The 22534-nt window shown below is 43.3% G+C and overlaps 1 protein-coding gene across 1 annotated transcript in view; it reads right to left on the minus strand.

Annotated features, from left to right (window-relative positions):
- The window catches only part of LOC137072742 (complement C3-like), a 99039-nt gene that overhangs the window by 57776 nt on the left and 18729 nt on the right, over positions 1-22534 (minus strand). Inside the window, exons 17-21 of the mRNA XM_067440666.1 lie at positions 22287-22484; positions 11469-11571; positions 11203-11291; positions 8715-8857; positions 9-215 (exon numbers count right to left, since the gene is read on the minus strand). Of these exons, the coding sequence (XP_067296767.1) occupies positions 9-215; positions 8715-8857; positions 11203-11291; positions 11469-11571; positions 22287-22484 (740 nt within the window). The remainder of the gene's footprint in view (positions 1-8; positions 216-8714; positions 8858-11202; positions 11292-11468; positions 11572-22286; positions 22485-22534) is intronic.

Genomic DNA, 22534 nt, shown 5'->3' on the forward strand with positions numbered 1-22534 from the left:
AGACATACCACCACCTTTAGGGTCTTTATCACTCCATCCTCATAGTCAGATTTTGCAGCTTTCACCTCAATGTCATGATTTCCCAGAGTCATGGGAATAATCACGTATGAAACCGCTATGCTGGAGCCTTTGTCAACGTTGACCATTATTCTGTGTTTGCCTTTCTTACTGGCAGAGCTGCAAACATCTGCTGTCTCCATAAACTCCACACGCACCTGGAGAAACAGAGTGAGACTCAAATCACTTCAAAGATGAAACCTCCTGATGTACAGTAAAATCCCCAGCGTTAAGTCAGCACTGCCCAGAGCACATGGTCCCACTCTACAAAGTGCTAAATGAATAATAATTAGATAGTTAAGTGATGGTTGAGCAATAGTGATGAACTAACGGGATGGTGACAGTTCAGGGTTTAAAAATAGGAAGATATAATAAGTTACTGTAGTGTATTACTTTAGTAATCCATTACTCCCAACACTGATTATAAACCTTTAAATTATATGTTGTTGCCCCATAAAAACTAAAACGTTACTGCTGTATTTTTTATGTTAAAATTCTGGCAACCACAGCTGCCGGATTTTTACCATAAATTTTACGGGGATTTTTTTACAGTGTAGAAATACCATTAACAGTTAACAAATAGCCAAATTTTCTGCACTATACAATTTAATAAAATGATCAGCTAGCTAACAAACAACATTGTTCTGTTTTCACCTCACTCCAGTCTAAACTAAATGATTTTAGACTATTTATTTTACTACACATTCAACATACATAAGCTGAAATACTGCGGATAGTTAAAACTAATAATTCTTACTCTCCACTCTTGCTAGATTGGGTAAGCACACATTTGTTCTCATTTCTGAAGTGTTCTGAGTAAATGATTAAACTGATTCGTTCAGTTCATTGTTGAACAGATCAGTTCTTATTACCGTCGTTAAAATGATTCGGTTCAAATGAGTCATTTGGTCGTGAATCGGACATTAGCAGACCCGTTGTGTGTGAATCACGGCTGTTAGAACATCGCGGAAGGTTTGTCACACAGAAAACACTTCATAACTGGATAGAAATTGTTTCCTGTTTATTTAATGTATGATTTATGTCAGCTGTTTAGCTGGTCAAACTTTTTTTGAGCGCAATTCACACTGAGCGGTAGGCTACTTCAAAACAGTTGTCCGAACGCGCAACGTTCAACATGGATTCGGTTTTCTGAACTTTTGATTTGGATTAATATGTGAAGAATGAGATAGAGCTTATGTGCTTATTTTGAAGACAGAGAGAGTGTGCGCGCAGTATGGAGTTCTCTGCTCTTTATATGCCTTCAGCTGTGGTCTTGACCGGTCTTGAGACAAAATCCTGAGTCATCTTCGCCCGAGACCGAGACCGAGTAAAAATGCGGGCGATACCGAGACGAGACCAAGACCTTTAAAAAGTGGTCTCGAGACCAAGACCGATCTCGAGTACTACAACACTAGGCTCTACTGTTGTTTTAACAGGAAAACGCTGGCAGCTGCCATTACCAGAGAATTATGAAACTATGCACATTATGAAATTCAAAATTAGACGTGGTTAGAGGAGGCACTGTTTTTTTTTTTTTTTTTTTTTTTTTTTTTTTTTTTTATATAAATATAAATAGAAAACCAATAAGTATTACATAAAAATGTAAAGACTAAAAAAAGAAAAAGAAACAAAAAGCATAAGATTTATGTATTTAAATTGCATATAAATTTCCAATGCTTTTTGATTATTTTTACATAAACAAATTAATAAACTTAATGTGATTCATATTTGTAAGTATACATAAATGAAACAGTTAAGATTTATGTAATTGTATTAATAAACTGAATGTGATTGATATATGCCAGTTCCCTTTCAGTTGGTCACGTTAGACGTACGTCGGACTTATACGGACAAATTGGGGATCACTTCTGGGGGCCCCTATCAGCTTTGAGATGTAGAAAACGGGCCAATGAACATTGCAGTGCGTGCTTTGTATATCGCACCCCGCCCCGCTGCGTGGGTATAAAGCGGAAGCGATCACCACACACCGTTGTCATTCACTTCGGAGCCGAACGGCATTGATGAAGCATCTGACTGCCTGCTATCTAGCAAAAAGAGAGAGAGAGAGAGAAAGCGTGTGCCGGGGGAAATTGCTCTTGTTGGCCAGAAGGCACAAGACAGCGCGACCGCAATCTCACTGCTGCTGAGAGAGCTGCTGTTTTCACAGCAAACTAAGGAAATTGCACTTTACACACACACATGCCACACACAGTTGGTTCGGTGTGCGTGTTCCTTTTCTGGTGAGAGCAGAAAACAGGCTGCACACAAAACCTGTTTATTTCTGCCGCGGTCGATCCCTAGGTGCTTCAACACCTAAAAGAGCAAATTTTCCCCACAAAAAGAGCTACACGGGTGACGTGCCATCCTTTTCAGAATGTCTTTCCACCCGTGCGTTTCTGGATGCGGTCGTTCCCTGTCGCCCGCTGACGGTCACAAGCGTTGTATCACGTGCCTGAGCTTAGGTCGAGACTCGCCTACCTCCGGGAAGGTGGAGTCCCCCTAACCATTGCTCGATCTAGGTCTATTCCTGCCCAGCAGAATAGACCTACTTTGATGGATGGCCAGGGTGACCTGAGGATCACGGTTAGGGCAAACCCGTCGAGTGAGCCTCCGCGGGACCCTAATCCCTCACAAGCGCCGCAACCGGTGGTGCTTCCAGGAGACCCCGTCGGCCCCCCACATGCACAGCCGACAGTGTCTTTTGGGGCACCCGCGGACGAACAGATGTCGATCGCTGCATCGGAGGGGGAGTTTCAGTCCTCTGGGGATGAAGATTTGGCTGTACTGCCTCCCTCTGGGAGAGTGGCAACGGTCGAGTCGGACCCAGAGTTGATGGCTATGCTTTCCCGGGCCGCCGCCCGTACTATTGGCCAGGCGATGTCCACTTTGGTGGTCCAGGAGCGGCATCTCTGGCTCAACCTGGTCGATATGAGGGAGACCTATAAGACCCGGTTCCTGGACTCCCCTATTTCGTCGCCTGGGTTGTTCGGCGACGCGATCGAGAGCTTTGCCCAGCAGTTCTCGGCTGCCCAGAAGCAGATAGAGGCCATCCGGCACATCCTGCCTCGGCGGTCCGCTGCTGCCTCCACCCCGCCACCAGCGGCAGCACCTCCGCCTGTTCGTCGCAGAGGGCGTCAGCTCGCCGCCGCCCTCGCTCCCTCCGGAGCCCAGCAGCAGCCTCCACCCAGGCGTAGGCGTGGAGCCGGCCGTGGGAAGGACGTCCAGCCCACTCAGGCTGCTGCCAAGCCAGGTGGCAAGCGTCGTCATAAGAGACCCTGAGACGGGCCACCCAGAGATAGGTTATGATGGCTGCTCGACAGGAAGTGGCAGCAGCACTCCCAATGGAGGAGGGCCGGGGGGCTCCTTTGTGACAATAACATCTGTCCCGCCACTGGCCTTGCGGCCGGTGGTACCCAAAACTTCACAAAAAGAGCAGTTTCCAAAATCTTTGGGTGCCAAGAGAGCCTCTCCAATCTCCAGTAGGAAGCGGAAGCAGGTAGGCGTTGCCACGCACACGCAGACCCGGGCGGGTCTGGCTAGCGCTCCCCCGCCCGTCCCACTGGCTCATCCGCACCTTTAGACTCGGCTATGCGATTCAGTTCGCCCGGCGTCCCCCCAAGTTCAGGGGCGTTCACTTCACCTCTGTGTCAAAGGAGGGCGCCCCGATGCTTCAGGCGAAGATTTGCAGTCCTACTGGCAAAGTACACGATCGAGCTGGTCCCTCCAGCCGATATGAAGACCGGCTTTTACAGCCCATACTTCATTGTACCCAAGAAAAGCGGCGGGTTACAGCCGATCTTGGATCTGCGGTTCTTGAATCGGTCCCATTACAGGCTACCGTTCAGAATGGCGGTAGCCTGATGCCGCCAAAACCTTCAGCCCGTGGTCAGACCCTGGGTTTCTACGGGCGGTGGTGCCCTTAGAACAGGTGTCCAGGCATGTGATTATCTCCACGGATGCCTCATCCACTGGCTGGGGTGCCATGTACAACGGGCTTGCAGTTTCAGGTCTGTGGACTGGGCCTCAACTGCAATGGCACATCAACTGCCTAGAGTTGTTAGCAGTCCGTCTTGCCCTGAGCCACTTCAAGACGGTGCTCCAGGACAAGCACATTCTGGTCTGTATGGACAGCACTGCGGCCGTAGCGTACATCAACAAACAGGGTGGTCTACGCTCCCGTCTCATGTCACAACTCGCCCACCACCTCCTGTTATGGAGTCAGAAGTATCTGAGGCCACTTCGTGCCACTCACATTCCGGGCCTGCTCAATCGTGCGGCCGACGAGCTCTCACGACAGCCAGTGCTTCTGGGAGAGTGGATACTCCATCCCCAGGTGGTCCAGCTGATCTGGGAACGCTTCGGGGGCGCACAGGTAGACCTATTTGCCGCCCCGGACACGGCCCACTGCCAGTTGTTTTATTCCCTAACCGAGAGGACCCTCGGCATGGATGCACTGGTACAAAGCTGGCCCCGGGCCTATGCAAATATGCGTTTCCCCCAGTGAGCCTTCTTGCACATACTTTGTGCAAGGTCAGGAAGGATGAGGAGCAGGTCTTGTTGGTGGCGCCTTACTGGCCCAACGGGACATGGTTCCCAGAACTAGTGCTCCTTGCGGCAGCACCTCCTTGGCCCATTCCTCTGAGAAAGGACCTCCTGACTCAGAGACGGGGCACCCTCTGGCACCCGCGTCCAGACTTCTGGAAACTCCATGTCTGGTCCCTGGACGGGACGTGGAGGTTCTAGGCGGCCTGCCACAGGCTGTGGCAGACACCATCGCTTCCGCTAGAGCTCCCTCTACGAGGCACCTCTATGCGTTGAAGTGGAACCTGTTCGTCGACTGGTGCTCTTCTTATTGAGAAGACCCCCGAAGGTGTTCGATCAGGGCCGTGCTTTCCTTCCTACAAGATGGGTTGGAGAGAAAGCTGTCTCCCTGCACCCTCAAGGTGTATGTGGCCGCAATCACTGGCCATCACGAACTGGTAGAAGGTAAGTCTTTAGGGAAGCATGACCTGATCGTCAGGTTTCTGAGCGGCGCGTGGAGATTAAATCCACCTCGCACCCCCTTTATACCTTCTTGGGACCTATCTCTGGTGCTTAGTGCACTTCAGAGGCCTCCCTTTGAGCCTTTGCAGTCAGTGGAGTTAAAAATTCTGTCCCTAAAGACAGTACTCCAGACTGCATTGGCCTCTATCAAGAGGGTAGGGGACCTGCAGGCATTTTCGGTCGGCGAATCATGCCTGGAATTCGTAAAAATTACACAAATAAAGTCAGTCTGGTTATTAATGTGTGAAGCTGGTAATGCTGTTTTTGGAGTTGTTTAATTCTCTGCTGAGCTGAGAAAGTCTTCTTTTATATTCAGTTGATTTCATCTAAAGCTGTGGCTGAAGTCAGTTGTAGTTCTAATGTTTCTCTTTCCTTCAGGGATTCTGATTGTTATCATCAGGTGTTCATCATTAATGTTCAATCGTCTCTTAATTATCTCATTAACTTCAACACTGGTTCAATGGTACTTTTCTAAGAACAACTGACTAAAACTTTAATATTTACAATATTTGCATATCAAATTAACAAAATAGTTTTTACAGTATTACAGTATTTCTCTGTTTTTGATACCACTATTTGTAGGTTTAACAAACAAAATTGATTATAATCACATATTGTTGTAAATATAACACAATATTCTGTTTAATAGTTTACAACGGTTCATTGTGATTTAAACATAAAAATATAAGTTTTGGGGTTTCCAATAATATTCTGTTGGGATTTTACAGTTTTTCTGTAAATTTTACGAGCATAAGGTTAGATCTATTACAGTTATTCACTATATATAGTAGCCTACGGAAACTTTCTGTAGATGCACATTATAGTTTTCTGTCTTGTATTTTCTCTCAAAATAAAGGATGTCATTTTATTCCACAGCGGAAATAAGTTATTTCAGCCTCTTATTTACATAAGGTAACTTGTTTACTGCTACTTGGTTATTTTAACATATATAATTGCTGCCGTAATAACAGCCCATTTCATGTTCACAAGCTTTTCTTCTTTTTTTTATTTATTTTTTACTTTTTTTTATAGCAGTGATGAAATATTTTGCTCTGGTAAATACTTCCCAGCATTTCAGTAATAAAAGTGTAGTCTAGATCTTTAAAATGCATCTAAATGACAGCAAAGCACAACCGTACGGTGCTCTGCAGGGGTCAAACGGAATATTAACAGTGAATTTTGAAATTTTATATTTTTTAAAACTCAAAAATTTGGACTCGGATGGTAATTAAATTAGCACACAACCTTGGTGTTTGTCTAAAAAAAACATTAGGTAATTCGGCCGGGGATTTTTATGCAGATGGTGGGAGAAAAACATTCTGGATTCAGACGAAAACTAAAATCACAGACTAGCCTCTGTCAATGATGAAAGCAACCCCATGAGAAACTATCACTGTCCAAATAGGGCTATAGAATAAAATGCATTTAAAAATGTAGAAATCTAAATTCAGAATGCATGATCAGTTGCAAGAAAAGTTTACTAATAATGATTAGCTACTTTTGGCCAGTGATGAGATTAGCAAATCATTCCACCGTATTATGTAATACAGTAAACGTCATTACAAAGTCCACACACTCAGATAAAAAGCCAAGAGTCAAACTGCTCAACTAAAGCAAACACTGATGATTATAATGGCGACCAAACATCAATAAATCATCAACATCTAAACCTTTAATTCTCAATAAGAGCTTCTGTAGACGCCTGACAGAAAATAAAGTCAGTCTGGTTAGTAATGTTCTAGAGAAGGAAGCCGCCTCTCAGCTCCACAACCATCTAAAAAATAACAATTTATTTGAGATATTTCAATCAGGCTTCAAACTGCTCTGCTTAGGGTGACAAATGACCTTCTAATGACAGCTGATTCAGGATCACCATCACTGCTCATTCTCCTCGACCTAAGAGCGGCATTCGACACGTGGACCATACCAATCCAACCTGGTTTAGATCAAGTTCAACTGTTTCTCAAAGCTCTGTATAAACTTTCTCTGTCAACTCAGGTTTAATCAAGAGTTAGTGATTAACTCTGAAGCGTGTGCACCTGAAAGTGTAACACATGCGGCAAAAGCCAATCACAGTGTCCGTTTGATTCACTTCTGTTCTGAAGATTGAGAGATCATTTTGAAAATTATCATGAAATTAAATGTGTTTACAAAGCAGGAATAAACTCTGATGCTGCAGCGAAAGATTGAGAAGGCAGCTGACTATATTCAATGCATGATGGGAATCAAATAAATATGCCAAATAATTATAGGTTCACAAAGAGCTCAAATGAATGCACGTTGTGTAAAAGAATTATGAATGAATGGATTATATTTATATTACTATTTGGCTACTTGTCAATTAAAACAATATTTATATGAACATATATGAATTCAAAGTGATTATAATTCATATAATATAAATATAATAAATAATTAGCTCCAAAAGATGCACCATTTTATTTCTAAAGTTTTTTCATTATAAACTTCTTTAATTTGGAACGAGACATACATCGGGTGTGGCTTTACTGCATCTTTACTTGCAGCTGATTGGTCCAGTTTGGGTTTGCGATCTCAAACCCAGAATAAAAGGTGTGTTCGACATCGGCTGCGGCTGGATGCATGCGATCGGCGAGAGTATCCGCGTGCAGGCGGGGAGGAGCTGCAAACGGAGACGTGAAGTCGGACACTTTCTACCTCCCGTGGTGACGCTTGCACTGCGTTTGCAAACTTCATCACAGCTGAAGTTAAATAAATGCAATATTTCTCAAATACACAGATGTTTCAAATGATATTTTTATCCAATACTTTATATACTGCTTAATAAAGCATCTATTTGGACAAGATTAAAGTTCAACATATAAACATATAAATGTTTTAGTTTGATAAACATGACAATATAACATCGCGACTACATGAAAAGAGGTTTTACTGTTATAAATAAATGATTTGTGAGCATTAGCGTGACATAAGTTTTTAGAATAAACACGAAACGCACGTGATCACTGTCATACGGCGAATCGGCCAATCGTGGATCAGCTGTGTCGTCATCAGAGCTCGAGCAGCCTCCTGCTGTCCCCCTTGAGAATCTGCAGCGTCTGCATCAGCCGGCTGCTCTCGAATCGCTCTCGCGGTACTTTGTTGACATACGTCACAGTCACGTGCCGTCTGCGCTGTCTCAAGTCGGACAAAATTTCTAACCGGCATGCACTGCTTTAAGTCAGCCGCCGATCGGTCTGCGCATCGCTAGGTGAAGTCGAACAAGCCTAAAACCTTCTCCAGAGCAGGTTAGCTGTGTAGTGTAAGTTACCATGTGATGAACACTGATTAAAAACCAAACCACCTTCTTGAGCCCGAAAAAACAGAGTTTGCTCAAACTAATCTCAAACTTACCTGGGTAACAACTGTAACCAGCTTTGTGCAATAGGCCACAGGTGTCTTCAATAATGCTCAGCCATCACTCAATGAATCACTTAGTCAGTTTGTTATATTGTGTTACCGTATTTGTCAACTAATCACCCCCTCCACCTCACCACAAAAAGATTAGCTTTAACGACTTTAACACTCTGCAGAGAGGGACCATATGTTTTGATTTGTGTTGATTTAATGCTGGAGATATTGTGTTGTGTATCTACCCTCTTCAGATCCTTTGGAGTGTAGTTGTGAATAATGGCCTTGATTTCCAGTTGTTCACCGCGCACCGCTGAATAAGGGATCTTGAGGTCAATGAAAAAGCTCTTAGAAACGACAATCTCCTCAGGTTCTGCCACACAGATGCCTTTGAGGAACACAGACACACAGAAGGGTTTAAAGCAGCAGATCCTGGATGATGATGTTATGCATAGGGGTGGGAAAAAATATATATGCATCGCGATTCTCTAAAATTTAAAAAATTGGATTTTGAGCTTTTAACCACTTATGTGCAAGGGCACTGATTGTGCTTTAGAAACACCCTTATTCTGCTTCAAATTCTTCACACACGTGCATGCATGCTTTGCTTGATGTTTACTCAAGTTATCATGCTAAGCTATTGTCCTTACAATTACTCCATGAAGGCATCTTTTTCTCTTGCGTTTTTTGCCATAACAAACAATTACAGTAGCAAAAAACAATTGTTTAAAAAGTCAAGTCAAATTGCCTAACTAAAGAAAACACTGATCACCATAATGATGACTTTAATCTAAACTGTTATTTTAATTAATCATCAACATCTAAACCTCTGTTGATTCTCAATAAGAGCTTCTGTAGACATCTGACAGAAATAAAGTCAGTCTGGTTAGTAATGTGTGAAGCTGGTAATGCTGTTTGTGGAGTTGTTTAATCCTTCTCTGTAGAGATCATCAGAGATGTAATGTGCTACCACACATTTTACCCTTTTTTACAGTGCGGTGCTTATTCCAACCAAAATTAAACGTCTGTCTGATGTTGGAGTTTGACGTCAAACAAATGTTGAGTTTCAGACGTCAACGCGATTTTCATATTCAACCAATATATGACATCTGATGGACGTTGGATTAGTTGGAGTCCAACGTCTTTCTGATGTCATATTGACTTACTGTGACTGTTGGTATAGGTGTAGGTAGAGAGGTTTGTTTTTTTGCTCAATTTATGAAGTCGACTTTTGCTCTAAACTAATTTATAAATCAACCAAAATTTGCTGTGTTAGAAGCGAGTATAAAGGACTATTTGTTCTTTATTGCTCCACACTTTTTTACCTGAAAATTCATTGAAAAGTGCTTAGTAGAGGATGTTCCTAAATCAGCAGAGTTTGCAGCTGGTGTTGATGTAGTGGAACAATCTCTACCGCGTCCTCTTGTTAGCGATCACATTATTAGTTTGCTGGTGGTGGTGCAGAGGTCAGACCACCTCTTTCTATGCCTAAATTTGAGCCTTTATCACTCTCTACTAAAGCATCACCAATATCTCGTCGAGATTTGTGTTTAATAGTGTAGTTGGCTCAATTACAGCTCAAGATGCAATACAAAGCTCAAGACCTGAAAGATGAACTGTAGCATCATCTTGAACTGCATTCCAATGATAAAGATATGAAAGTTAAAATGCTGCATTTAGAGTTGCAGGCTATTCAAGACAACCTGATAAGATTTTAAAAAGCATTTACATTGGACGGTAGGCCTAATGGCGAGTCTGAGGCAGCTGCAGGGATTAATAAATCTTAGAACACTTTTGAATGATCCTGTTGTATCTACAGCTGGCTATATATCTGTGTTAATGGATTCTTTAAATGTGTCTTCAACTTATTTTAATTTGGTGAAAAAACAAAAGTTTAGGCTTATTTCCAGGCATTTGAGTGAATAGCTTCTGCTTTGAAGTGGCCAAATGAAGTCTGGGCATTAATGTTACAATGTAAATTGACAGGAAAAGCGCAAGAGGTTTGTGCTAGAGTTGTCAAAAGTAGCAACTTCGGTACCAAGTCGGTACTGAAATAAAAAAAAATTAAAAAAATGATGCTTTGAGCTAGCCTAGAAATCTAGACGAAAGTTAAATGTATCAACTTGCTCCGCTTCACCTTCTTCATTGCTCTGGCTGGTTGAAGCACTATCCTATTGGGTGCAGAAGGACTTTGAAAGACAACCGTTTATCCAGAATCTTGGTAAGTTCTCAGACCCAACATCTTGATGGCTCACAGTTTTAAAATTTCAGTACCATGCATGGAGAGGTCACCCATAGAGAGTTCACTGAGAGATCAAATTGCTGACTGGGTGAAACACTGAAAGCACTCTTCACCAAGCACACATGAGCATTTGAAATTGAAAGCAGCTTCATCCCATTAAGCAAAGATATGTCTAAAAGACGTCTTTTCAACGTCTTTGCCCCTATAGGTGGACATTGAAAAGACGTCTTTTGGACATAACTTTGCTTGGTGGGATGTTGCATTTTTAAGGAAAATACCAGCGGCAATATGAGTGTAACATCTGAGCAAAGCGTAAAGTAGAATAGGGGTGTTTCTAAAGCACACGCAGCGCCATCATTCATATGCAGTTTAAAGCTCCGAATCTATTCTCAGATTCTCAAAGATTATCCAGAATAGTTGGAGAGAAAATCTTTTTCCTCCCACCCCTAGTTTTTCAGATCATGTATCCTGCATTTACGGCTTCATCTTACCAAGTGTTGGTGACAGACTGACAGCCAAGATCTGCCAGGTAGTAATAGAGTCTTTCAGTGTGATCATTTTATCTTTGGATGGTGCTGGGCTGGGATATGAGGAAAATACAAGAAAAATGAGAACTGAAGAACTTTACCATTAGACTCACACACACACACATGTGTCACCAACAGCTCACAATAAATTACATGATTTGCTACGAGTCATTAGGAGTGTGAATGGGCCTTAACTCACAGCTTTTGTCTAAGCTTTTGTCTCTACTCACCAATCCTCACACAGATCAATCGACTCCCAAAGCCAAGTCTCAGGGAACTGAGAACGTGACGTGATCTCATCAGAGTCTGTGTAATAGTCATCATCATCATCACCTGTTGTAACAGATAAAAATGTGACAGAATAGACCTATTAGAGCAAAAAGACACATTGAAAAATCAAGTTAAGTAAAAAATGTATTAGGCAACCTATTGTTATTTATTTGTACTTTTTTTTTATCAATTATTCATTTTCTGCAGTTAAAGTGTAGAGATCTCAAACTTGATGCAATTTTCCAAACCCCCACCAACACGTGTCAGACATTTGGTGTCATTAAAAGCACAATTGTGTTAGATGCTGCCTTCACATACTATTGGAAATGTCCAACTTCCCACTCGCACTTAAGTGCTTCGTTGTCGGAATGGACAGGAATCGTGGAGGACACCAGGTTTATTCTTGCCTTTTTATAGGGAAAATCTTATTAAAACCAAAATGATATGTCAGATGCAATGACAACCATAAACATTTACGACCCTCATGACAAAAAAGGTTTACAAAATAATAATAATTTTAAAGCACTGCAAATATACACAAATCAGGCATAACATTATGGTCACTGACAGGTGAAGTGAATAACACTTTTATAAGGGTATTAAGCCGGGATATCTTGTTAATCTTGTCATCTGTATGCAAAATTGAGTACACCGCTGTTGTGCAAACATACCCTAAAGGCACACTCACACCAAGAACGACAACAAAAGATAACTGTATATTACTGGATAAATTGAGCCAGGATCAGCAAGATTTCCCGGCTTAATCCCTTATCCTAGTTTTGTGCAATAGGCCCCTGTTAGTTCTTTTTATTTTTTATTTTTTTTATCAGCTATGCATTCTGGTAAATTTGTGAATTGGTAAGTTTCATCAAGGTCTGAAAAAATAGAGCTGAGCATCATCAGCATAACAGAGAAAACGTCTCAGTTTTGTATGTAACCCTCGTTCCCTGAAGGAGGGAATGGAGACGTACGTCGGAACTGACCGACGATTTGGGATCTGACCTCAGAGACCAATTTACTTTGAGTATGTAAAAACGAGCCAATCAGAGATTGGCATGTGATCCGTGCATTCCACGCTCCGCCCTGCCCTTCAGCGCGGTTATAAATAGGAAGTGGAATGGCAGATCAATGCTTTTTTCTGCTGAGGAGCTGACTAGTGACTTGTGCTCCTAGCAGAAGCACAGCATCTGCCTTCAGGGAACGAGGGTTAGATACGTAACCGAGACATTCCCTTTCGGTTGGATCACGATGGCGTACATCGGAACTGTCCGACGAATTAGGATTCCTACCAAAACGCCAGGAGGCTGGCCCTTCCAGCATCCTGCTTGAGCGCACTGTACCGTCTAGTATGGTATGGCAGTCAGGACTCCATGCAGGGAGGTCAGTCACTGCTGTTTCTGCAAGACCCACTCAGTGTGACTACTGGACTACACATAAGGACTAACCTGGCAGGGTAGTGCAACATATGGCAGTCTCTTGGGTGGTTCCAGCCTTATTCTAGGGGGGAAAGAACACACCTAGAGATGACAGAGCGGGCTCTGTCAAGGGAAAGACACGGGGCTAGCCGGTTAAGGTAGCTGGTACCGTGGAAGAAACACAATTGGGGTTGCCGTGAGGGAACCGCTACATATGGAACCCAGCCTACATCAGCGTTTCACAAGCATATGTGTGCAGGCCTAGCATCCAACGGTCCGCAACGTCTGACACCGTAGGGGTGACAGAGGAGCTTGACAGGGTTAGTCGTTTCCGGGGAACACAACTGGAGACAATAGACCCACGTATCTGGCCCAGAGGGCGGGAGTGGCATTGCAAGCCGAAACTTAGAACAGACACTTAGCGCCACTGGCCACTAGGGGCAAGAATGCGGGAAGATACCGGCTCTACACGGAGGCTATAGAATCTAGCCCTGGGGCCCAGAGAGAGAGGAAACTGCTCTTGAAAAAGTGGGTACCGCTGGACTCCGGAGAGCCAGTGGCAGAAATGTTAAACCAGTCAGGGTCCCCCAGTCCTCCTCCGGGGGAGTGGGGTAGGGATGTGAACATCATCTCCCCCCGAGCAGCTCCTGTTCTTCCTAGCCTGCCCGTCTCTGGGCCCTTGCGCTTGCCTGCTGGTTAGCGGGACCCTGGACGGGCTGGGCGCCTCCCTCGCATCTGGCACCCTGCTTCTCCAGTGGAGGCTGCTGCTCGGCTTTAGCAGGGTGGAGGCGGACGCGGGGGGGATGCCCTCGGCGACACGCTGGCAGAGGCGCTGCGGCCGATGACCGGGTCAAGGCAGCAGCTGGTCGTCGGTACATTGGTGCAACGGCTTCTTGGCCACCAAGAACTGCTGGGCAAAGTTCTCGATGGCGTCGCCGAGGAGGCCAGCCCAACAGACAGGGATGTTGCGGAACCGAACTTTGTCAGGCTCACGCATATCTGCCAGGTTTAACCCCTGTTCCTGGACCACAAGTGTGGAAATCAGGTAGCGTGCGGTGCAGTTCCTGCACAACCCCTGGGTCGGGACCAGCCCTGTGTATGCAGGACAAATATACAAATTTTGGCCCTATTGGTGTTCCATATTTCCCTCTCTCCAACGCAGCAATTGACATCTTTCCTCTGCCAAAGCTCAAAATGAAACACTAAGACCCCCTTATTTTTCTTATTTAGGATCAGCAATTTCATTTTTAACTACCAGCAGGCATGTGCGACAGTGAGCGTGGCCGTCAGAACGGAACACAGCGCACTGAACGCTCGAGCCTCTATGAAGAAGGCAAGGCGAACAATGTACTGACGTGGTCATGCTCTCATGAGAGAACCCGAACCACCCACGAACAGAGTCTCAGCATTCTTTTGATGCAATAGAGGAGTGGGGGCCCGAGGGGACGTACCCGGCGGGGAATTCCCACTGTAATCCTCAGGTCACCAGCGCTTATCAGCCAAAGTAGTCCTTTTCCAGTAGCACCAGAAAATGAACTAGATTGGGGGTATAGGCAAAGGGACTCAACTCCATCTGAGGTTTCATAGTCTCGACCGCGCATCCAGACCCACATAGCAACATTGCGTCGGCACAGATCTGGCCCTCATCTGGCACATGTGGAATATGGATCTGGCCCACATGCTGCGATGAATGACGGCCCTTGAGCCGCTCCTGTTTGCCAGATCTGGGCCACAAGCAGGCCATAACAATGCCACATGTCAGCCAAGAGCAAAGAAATAAACCAGAACTGGACCTTATCTTAGTCACAAAATCTGTGTATAATAAATATCAGTCATTTCAGCATTAATAACCCTTTTAACAAGCAGATTTACAAAAGGAAAGATGAGAACAGAAAAAGAGACGAGCAGAAACACAAGAACTACAACTGACTTCAGCCACAGCTTTAGATGAAATCAACTGAAGATAAAAGAAGACATTAAATCTCTGAAGATCTCATCAGAGGATTAAACAACTCCACAAACAGCATTATCAGCTTCACACATTACTAACCAGACTGACTTTATTTCTGACAGATGACTACAGAAGCTCTTATTGAGAATTAACAGAGGTTTAACTTTAATGCGTTTCATTTGAAGTCACCATAACGGTGATCAGTGTTTCCATTAGTTGGGCTCTTTACTCTTATTATACAGTCCCTGACAAAAGTCTTGTCGCTTATCTATTTTCTATAAATACCTGATATTAACCTGACTTTTAATTAATTCATTGGTGTTAGAAATAGCTCATATGAAAAGTTAAAACTCTCCCAAATTATGTTTAGTGCACTGAAATAAATAATTTTCACAGAAAAAATATTTATTTATTAAAGACAGAAAGGTCAAATTTTGGCAAGACAAAAGTTTTGTCGCCTATACAGAAATGGAACAAATTTACTGCAAATACAAAAATATGTCAGCAAATTAAGTTGTGGTGCTGTGAGATCCAAATTTAATATCTTGTATGACTTCCATGAGCTTGAAGGACTGCATCCATGCGGTTTGGCAAGGATTCATGAAGTCATCAGGAATAGCTAAGAAAGCAGTCTTGCATGCCTCCCAGAGTTCATCAATATTCTTTGGTTTCATCTTCCATGCGTCCTCTTTCCTCCTACCCCACATATGCTCAATGATGTTCATGTCTGGTGACTGGGCTGGCCAATCCTGGAGCATCTTGATCTTCTTCGCCTTGAGGAACTTTGATGTGGAGATGGAAGTATGCGATGGAGCACCGTCCTGCTGCAGTATTTGGCCTCTTTTATGGTTGGGAATATAAGAGGTAGCTAAGATTTCTTGGTATTTTAGACTATTGATGTTGCCTTCCACCCTGCAGATCTCTCGCACCATGATTTTTCCGCCACCAAACTTCACTGTTTTCTGGGTGAATCTCGGATCCATTCTGGCTCCAGTAGGTCTCCTGCAATATTTGCGGCGACTGTAGTGTAATTCAACAGAAGATTCATCTGAAAATCCACCTTCTGCCACTTTTCCAGCATCCATCCTTTTAGCAGACTGTGGGCCTTGTCAAATGCCACACGGTTTTTCAATTGTCTTTCGTTTAGTGCTGGCTTCTGGGCACTGATTCGACCATGGAGGCCATTTCGAGACAGAATCCGACAAACTGTTCTGGTTGACACAGGGACTTCAGGTGACCAGGATCTTGTGGAGCTCTGCTGCAGTGGAAAATGGGCTGGCCTTGGATTTTCGAGCCAACAAACGGTCCTCTCGAGCAGTTGTCTTGCGGGGTCTGCCTGACCTGGGCTTGTCAAAAACGTCTCCAGTCTCTTCAAATCTTTTTTTTATCCTCTGTACTTGACGCTGAGACACATTGAAGGTGTCTGCCACATCAGCAGTGGATCTGGTCTTCAGCCTCTTGATAATCAAAACTTTAGTCTCAGGGTGAATCTTAGGCATGTTTGCAGAGGTTTACTTGCAGTTGATGTGAAGGTCTAGCGTACTAGGGTTCTTTTTATACACACTTGAGACCTAATTGATCCATTATTAGTCACAGGGGAAGCTCATATGACAAGGTGACAACACTTATGTCTTTGCAAAAATTGACTCAATGGGCTTTACCAAGCTGAGAATATTAGAATACTTTTTGAAAGTTTAGTTTTTCACTGAAACATTATCACAAAAGCTGGTGGGATTAAAATGAGCCATTTCTTGTAAAAAAATCTTGATTAGAAATATATTTCAGCGGCACTTTAGGTCAATTTGTAGACAAGCGACAAGACTTTTGTCAGGGACTGTACATTTGTCTGTTTCTGGCTGCTGTGAAAGTATGTTTGTAAAACACATCTGCAGCAGCAAAAGAACCATAAACAATCTGTCATCAGATGGTGATGGTTACCTGTTGATGACAGGGTTATAATCATCTTAAAATTCACCAATGTTATTTGATTCTAACAATTGTGTTATTAATTATGCAGTTTCATTATAATTCCTGCGTTACTGCAGCATCAGATCCTGCAGTATCATGACCATCAGTTAGAAGGTTTTAACAAAAAGGCTAAACTACAATGACACACACAGACATCAACAATCAGTGTATGAATCTCATCAATGGTGGCAGTCAACAAAATATTCAAAATAATCAGATCCACAAAAAGCTACTAAAATGTCACAACAACAAAAAAGAAACAAATAAAAGCAAATATTTTGATTTAAAACAATAGGACAATTTATCTGCATTATTTATTCATGCTGCAATGCATGCTGGGAGTTTTGTACTATGCTGGTACCCAGCATGCACTGCAGCATGAATAAATTATGCTCTGAATTGGAATATGCCGCATTTTTGATTGTCACCATTGTTGAGATTCATACGCTAATTCTTGATGTCTGTGTGTGTCATCGTAGATTACCCTCTTGTTTGTTAAAATATTCTGATTGTTATTGACTAATACTGCAGGATCTGATGCTGCAGTAACTCAGGGGTTGTAATGAAAATCCATTAATAACACAATTGTTAGAACCAAAGGACATCAGAGGACATGATTTTGTAATTTACATTACAAGTAATGTAACTGATGCTAGTTAATAACAAATAATCTTTTGTTTATTTGTTTGATACATAATAAGGTTCTTCACCTTAATTCCAGAGAAACAACAGTTTATCTTTCCATAAGATAACGTAACTCTTCTATAGCCACACTTAACTTACTCACATGTATTTTGTAAGTGTGTGGGAGTTAGCATTTGTTGAGTTAGCATTTGTTTGGTCATTGCCACGTTGGAAGCGAGTTTGTTGGGGGCGTTCCCAGCTGCTTTCAATAACGATACTCAAGTGAGTATAAATAGCGTGATAGTCCGCGGCAGCGGAAGCGGCAGTGTGAAGCCCTCCTTGTGTGAAGACCGACGAGTGTAAAGACTTCAACTCTTCCCAGTGCAACTCCTCCCGAGCAAGGACCCCGGCACTTGAGTATCATCTTCCTTTTCATTATTTGTGTTCGGCTCTAATTCCTATCTGGCCTTTTCACCATGTGCTTTCAAATCTCAACTATAACTACTAGCACTCGTAAATCACGCTCCGTACGCACGAGACGCCGTAATCCTAATAATTTGCGCTATATCCTAACATCCTCTGCTACTTTACTCTTTATTCCAATTGGTCTCTGGAATTGCCAGTCGGCTGTAAACAAAGCAGACTTTATTTCATCTATTGGGACTCATTCTCAGCTTAGCCTCATGGCCCTAACTGAGACCTGGATCAAACCAGAGGACACTGCCACTCCTGCAGCACTCTCAAGCAATTATACTTTTTCACACACTCCTCGGCCTATTGGGAGGGGTGGGGGTACTGGTTTGCTTATCTCAAATGATTGGAAATTTGATCCATTACCGTCTCTACCGGCCAATTCATTTGAATCGCACTCAATCACTATTACTCACCCTGTTAAAATCCATGTGGTAGTGGTCTATCGTCCTCCAGGTCACCTCGGTAACTTTGTGGAGGAGTTGGATGTGTTACTTTCTAGCTTCCCTGAGGATGGCACTCCACTGATTCTGCTTGGCGACTTCAACATCCATCTTGATAAACACCTAGCTGCAGACTTCAGCACTCTACTGACTTCATTTGACCTTAAGTTAGTATCTACTACGGCTACTCACAGATCAGGTAACCAATTAGACCTGGTCTACACACGCAACTGCTCCACAGACAACACTTTAGTTACTCCATTACACACCTCAGACCACTTTCTCATCACTCTTAACCTCATACTGACTCCTGATACAAAACATACTCCTACACAGATTACCTTTCGGCGTAATCTGCGCTCACTCTCTCCCTCTCGCCTATCCACTATGGTTTCATCTTCACTCCCTCCACCTGCTCAGTTCTCAGCACTGGACACTAACAGTGCTACTGACACTCTTTGCTCCACTCTAACATCCTCCTTAGACAGTTTTTGCCCCCTTTCATCCAGACCAGCCCGCCCCACCCCATCTGCCCCCTGGCTGTCTGAAGTTCTCCGTGAACATCGCTCTGGACTCAGGGCGGCAGAGAGGAAATGGCATAAATCTAAAAACAATACTGACCTTGCCTTTTATCAGTCTCTTCTCTCTTCTTTCTCTACAAATGTCTCCACTGCTAAAACAACATACTACCACAACAAAATCAACAATTGCTCTGACTCTCGCCAACTCTTTAAAACATTCTCCTCTCTCCTTTGTCCACCTCCTCCCCCTCCTTCATCAACTCTTACAGCTGATGACTTTGCATCATTTTTCACCAACAAAACAGCTCTCATTAGCAAACAGTTCTCCTCATCACTAACTGACATGCACATCTCAACAACTAACACGAACACGCTTCCATCCTTCTCTCCACTCTCCGAGGCAGATATTTCTAAACTCATCCTTTCCAATCACCCTACTACCTGTCCACTTGATCCTATTCCCACTCACCTCCTTCAGGCTATTTCTTCTTCAATCACTCCTGCACTCACTCACATTGTCAACACTTCTCTTCACACGGGAACCTTTCCCACAGCATTTAAGCAGGCTCGGGTAACCCCACTGCTTAAGAAACCCTCTCTGAATCCAGCACTTTTAGAAAACTACCGACCGGTATCCCTTCTGCCTTTCATTGCAAAGACCCTTGAGCGAGTTGTGTTCAATCAACTCTCTAGGTTTCTTGAACAGGACAACCTCCTAGACAACAACCAATCCGGCTTCAAAAGCGGCCATTCGACTGAGACGGCCTTGCTCTCGGTAACTGAGGCACTGAGACTGGCAAAAGCAGCTTCCAAATCCTCAGTGCTCATTCTGCTGGATCTGTCTGCTGCTTTTGACACAGTTAACCACCAGATCCTCCTGTCAACACTTAAGAGGACGGGGATCTCAGGATCTGCTCTCCAGTGGTTCAGGTCTTACCTCTCTGGTAGGTCCTACAGGGTGTCATGGAGAGGTGAAGTGTCTAAGTCTTATAATCTAGCTACTGGGGTTCCCCAGGGCTCAGTCCTTGGACCACTTCTCTTCTCCATCTACATGTCATCATTAGGTTCTGTCATTCAGAAACATGGCTTCTCCTATCACTGCTATGCGGATGACACTCAACTCTACTTCTCATTTCAACCAGATGATCCTACAGTCAGTGTTCGTATCGCTGCCTGTCTGACAGACATTTCTGACTGGATGAAAGAGCATCATCTTAAACTCAATCTTGCAAAGACAGAATTACTTGTTTTCTCAACCAACCCAGCACTTCATCAAAATTTCTCCATTCAGCTTGGTTCATCGACCATAACTCCATCAAGGACAGCAAGAAACCTTGGAGTTGTGATTGATGACCAGTTAAACTTCACTGACCACATTACTGCAACAGCCCGGTCCTGCAGATTTGCTTTATACAACATTAGAAAGATTAGACCCTTCCTATCAGAACAGGCTGCACAATTCCTGGTTCAAGCTCTTGTTCTCTCCAGACTGGATTATTGTAATGCTCTTCTGGCTGGGCTTCCAGCATGCACTATCAAACCCTTGCAGCTGATCCAGAATGCAGCAGCGAGAGTGGTCTTTAATGAGCCGAAGAGAGCGCATGTTACGCCTCTCTTCATCAAACTGCACTGGTTGCCAATGGCTGCTCGCATCAAATTCAAGGCACTAGTTATCGCCTACAAAACAACCTCTGGCTCGGCACCAATATACCTAAATTCACTTGCTCAGACTTACACACCCTCCAGAAGCTTGCGTTCTGCGAACGAGCGGCGCCTCGTGGTTCCATCCCAAAGAGGCATGAAATCGCTCTCACGGACATTTTCCTGGACCGTTCCTACCTGGTGGAATGACCTGCCGATCTCAATTCGTGCTGCCGAGTCTGTAGCCATTCTGAAAAAACATCTTAAGACACATCTTTTCCATTTGCACTTGACCAATACAGAATAGCACTTACTGATCACCACAGCAACGACCAAAAGCGTACACTCCGGGATCATATCTACGTCTCTCATCCGGATTTGCGCCTTCAGGCGGGTATGTTACATAGTAATCATAACTATCAGAATCCAGTGTTCTGTATTTTGCGTACGTGAGTTTTTGTTGTAGATGGCTATTGCTGCGCGTTTAGCTAGAATACAAAACCAACCCATTGGGCCACTGAATCTGCATTAACGACAACAGCTGGGGCAACAGCCTTAGTCCTAATGGGTTGTAGCTATCTTAGCTATCAAAATCCAGTGTTCGGCACTGTGTGGACGTGAGTTTTTGTTGTAGATGTCTGTCTTTTAAAAAAAAAAAAAAAAAAAAAAATTGTGTATTGTGCTAATTAATTGAGATTTCTTACAGCTCTTACAGGTTTTTGGCCTTGTCTGTTCCGTTGCTTCTATTACTCTCCCCTTTTTTGTAAGTCGCTTTGGATAAAAGCGTCTGCTAAATGATTAAATGTATATGTAAATGTAAATGTATTTTATGCATTTTACGCACTTTATTCCTTTATCATTCATTGTATTCATTTAGTAGTTGTGATAATTGTTCTGTTTATCTTTTGTTAATAAAATCTATTTTATTACAATTGTGTCTTCCTTGTGCTGATAAAGCAGAAAAGGCTCTACAAGTTAGAAATCTCACCAATCTTTCAGATAAATCAGCTGACCAACTCTCCCCCCTTTACATTCATTATAAATGACTGGGCAGCCTCCTGTGCGGAGTGTTCTCATACAGCCAAGGTAAAAGACCTTGACTAGTGTACCAAACTAAGAGGGGGGAAGGTGGTCATCTGATGTACTCATAACCACACCTTAAGTGACGTGCGATCCAAAAATCACAACGTCAGCGGTGACGTGAGTACCAATCACTCTCTTACTTAGTGTCCTCGGGTGGACAAAAGTAAAAATCACTACACTAATCATTATATTACTGGCCTGTAAAACACATACTTGCAGTCTACTAACTAGTCTTTCATCTGCTCAATTCACAGTCTATTGTTTTCACGCAATGAACGTTTCACATGTCTGTCATGAATGACGTAATCCTCATTATTCTTTTAAAGTAATTATTTTATTTATATTCAAGAATAATAAACTATTCAGGCATTCTAGATTGTCCATCAATTCCACATTCATTCCAATTTACATTAAAACCTACTATCTGAATTATTTTGGCAACCAGACAATGAAAAAAAAAGCATACTGTTGGTACCTTATGTGAAATAAAATATTGCTCCTAGTGTGACCGGTGCATTAGAGCTATAGGTGCACGTCGTCACATAATAAACATACTGCAAAAACACCTCCCTTGATGGAGTTAGTTTAGCGGTCTGGGTATAATGATGGTATTCTATTATGATGATCAATATTGTGACAATCTCCATCAGTTCATACTTACTGCGAGCTAGAATCAGCTCCTCCTCTTCGGTCCTCATGTTTTTCCGTGTTTTAATCTCTTTGCAGCAGTGCAGGAAGACCCTGACACACTCCGGCCCGTCTAAAATGTAGGTGGCTCTTCGGTCACAGGTGTAGCCGAGTTTATTATCCCTCATTCCATCAACACAGCACTGCTTCAGTTCACCAGGGTATTGACTAGCTGAGAAGATAATGTTAGCGTGAAACAATGCTAAAAGTAGGAGAACATGG

This window comes from Pseudorasbora parva, chromosome 4, assembly GCF_024679245.1.
Source record: "Pseudorasbora parva isolate DD20220531a chromosome 4, ASM2467924v1, whole genome shotgun sequence".
In the NCBI taxonomy this organism is placed as follows: Eukaryota; Metazoa; Chordata; class Actinopteri; order Cypriniformes; family Gobionidae; genus Pseudorasbora; species Pseudorasbora parva.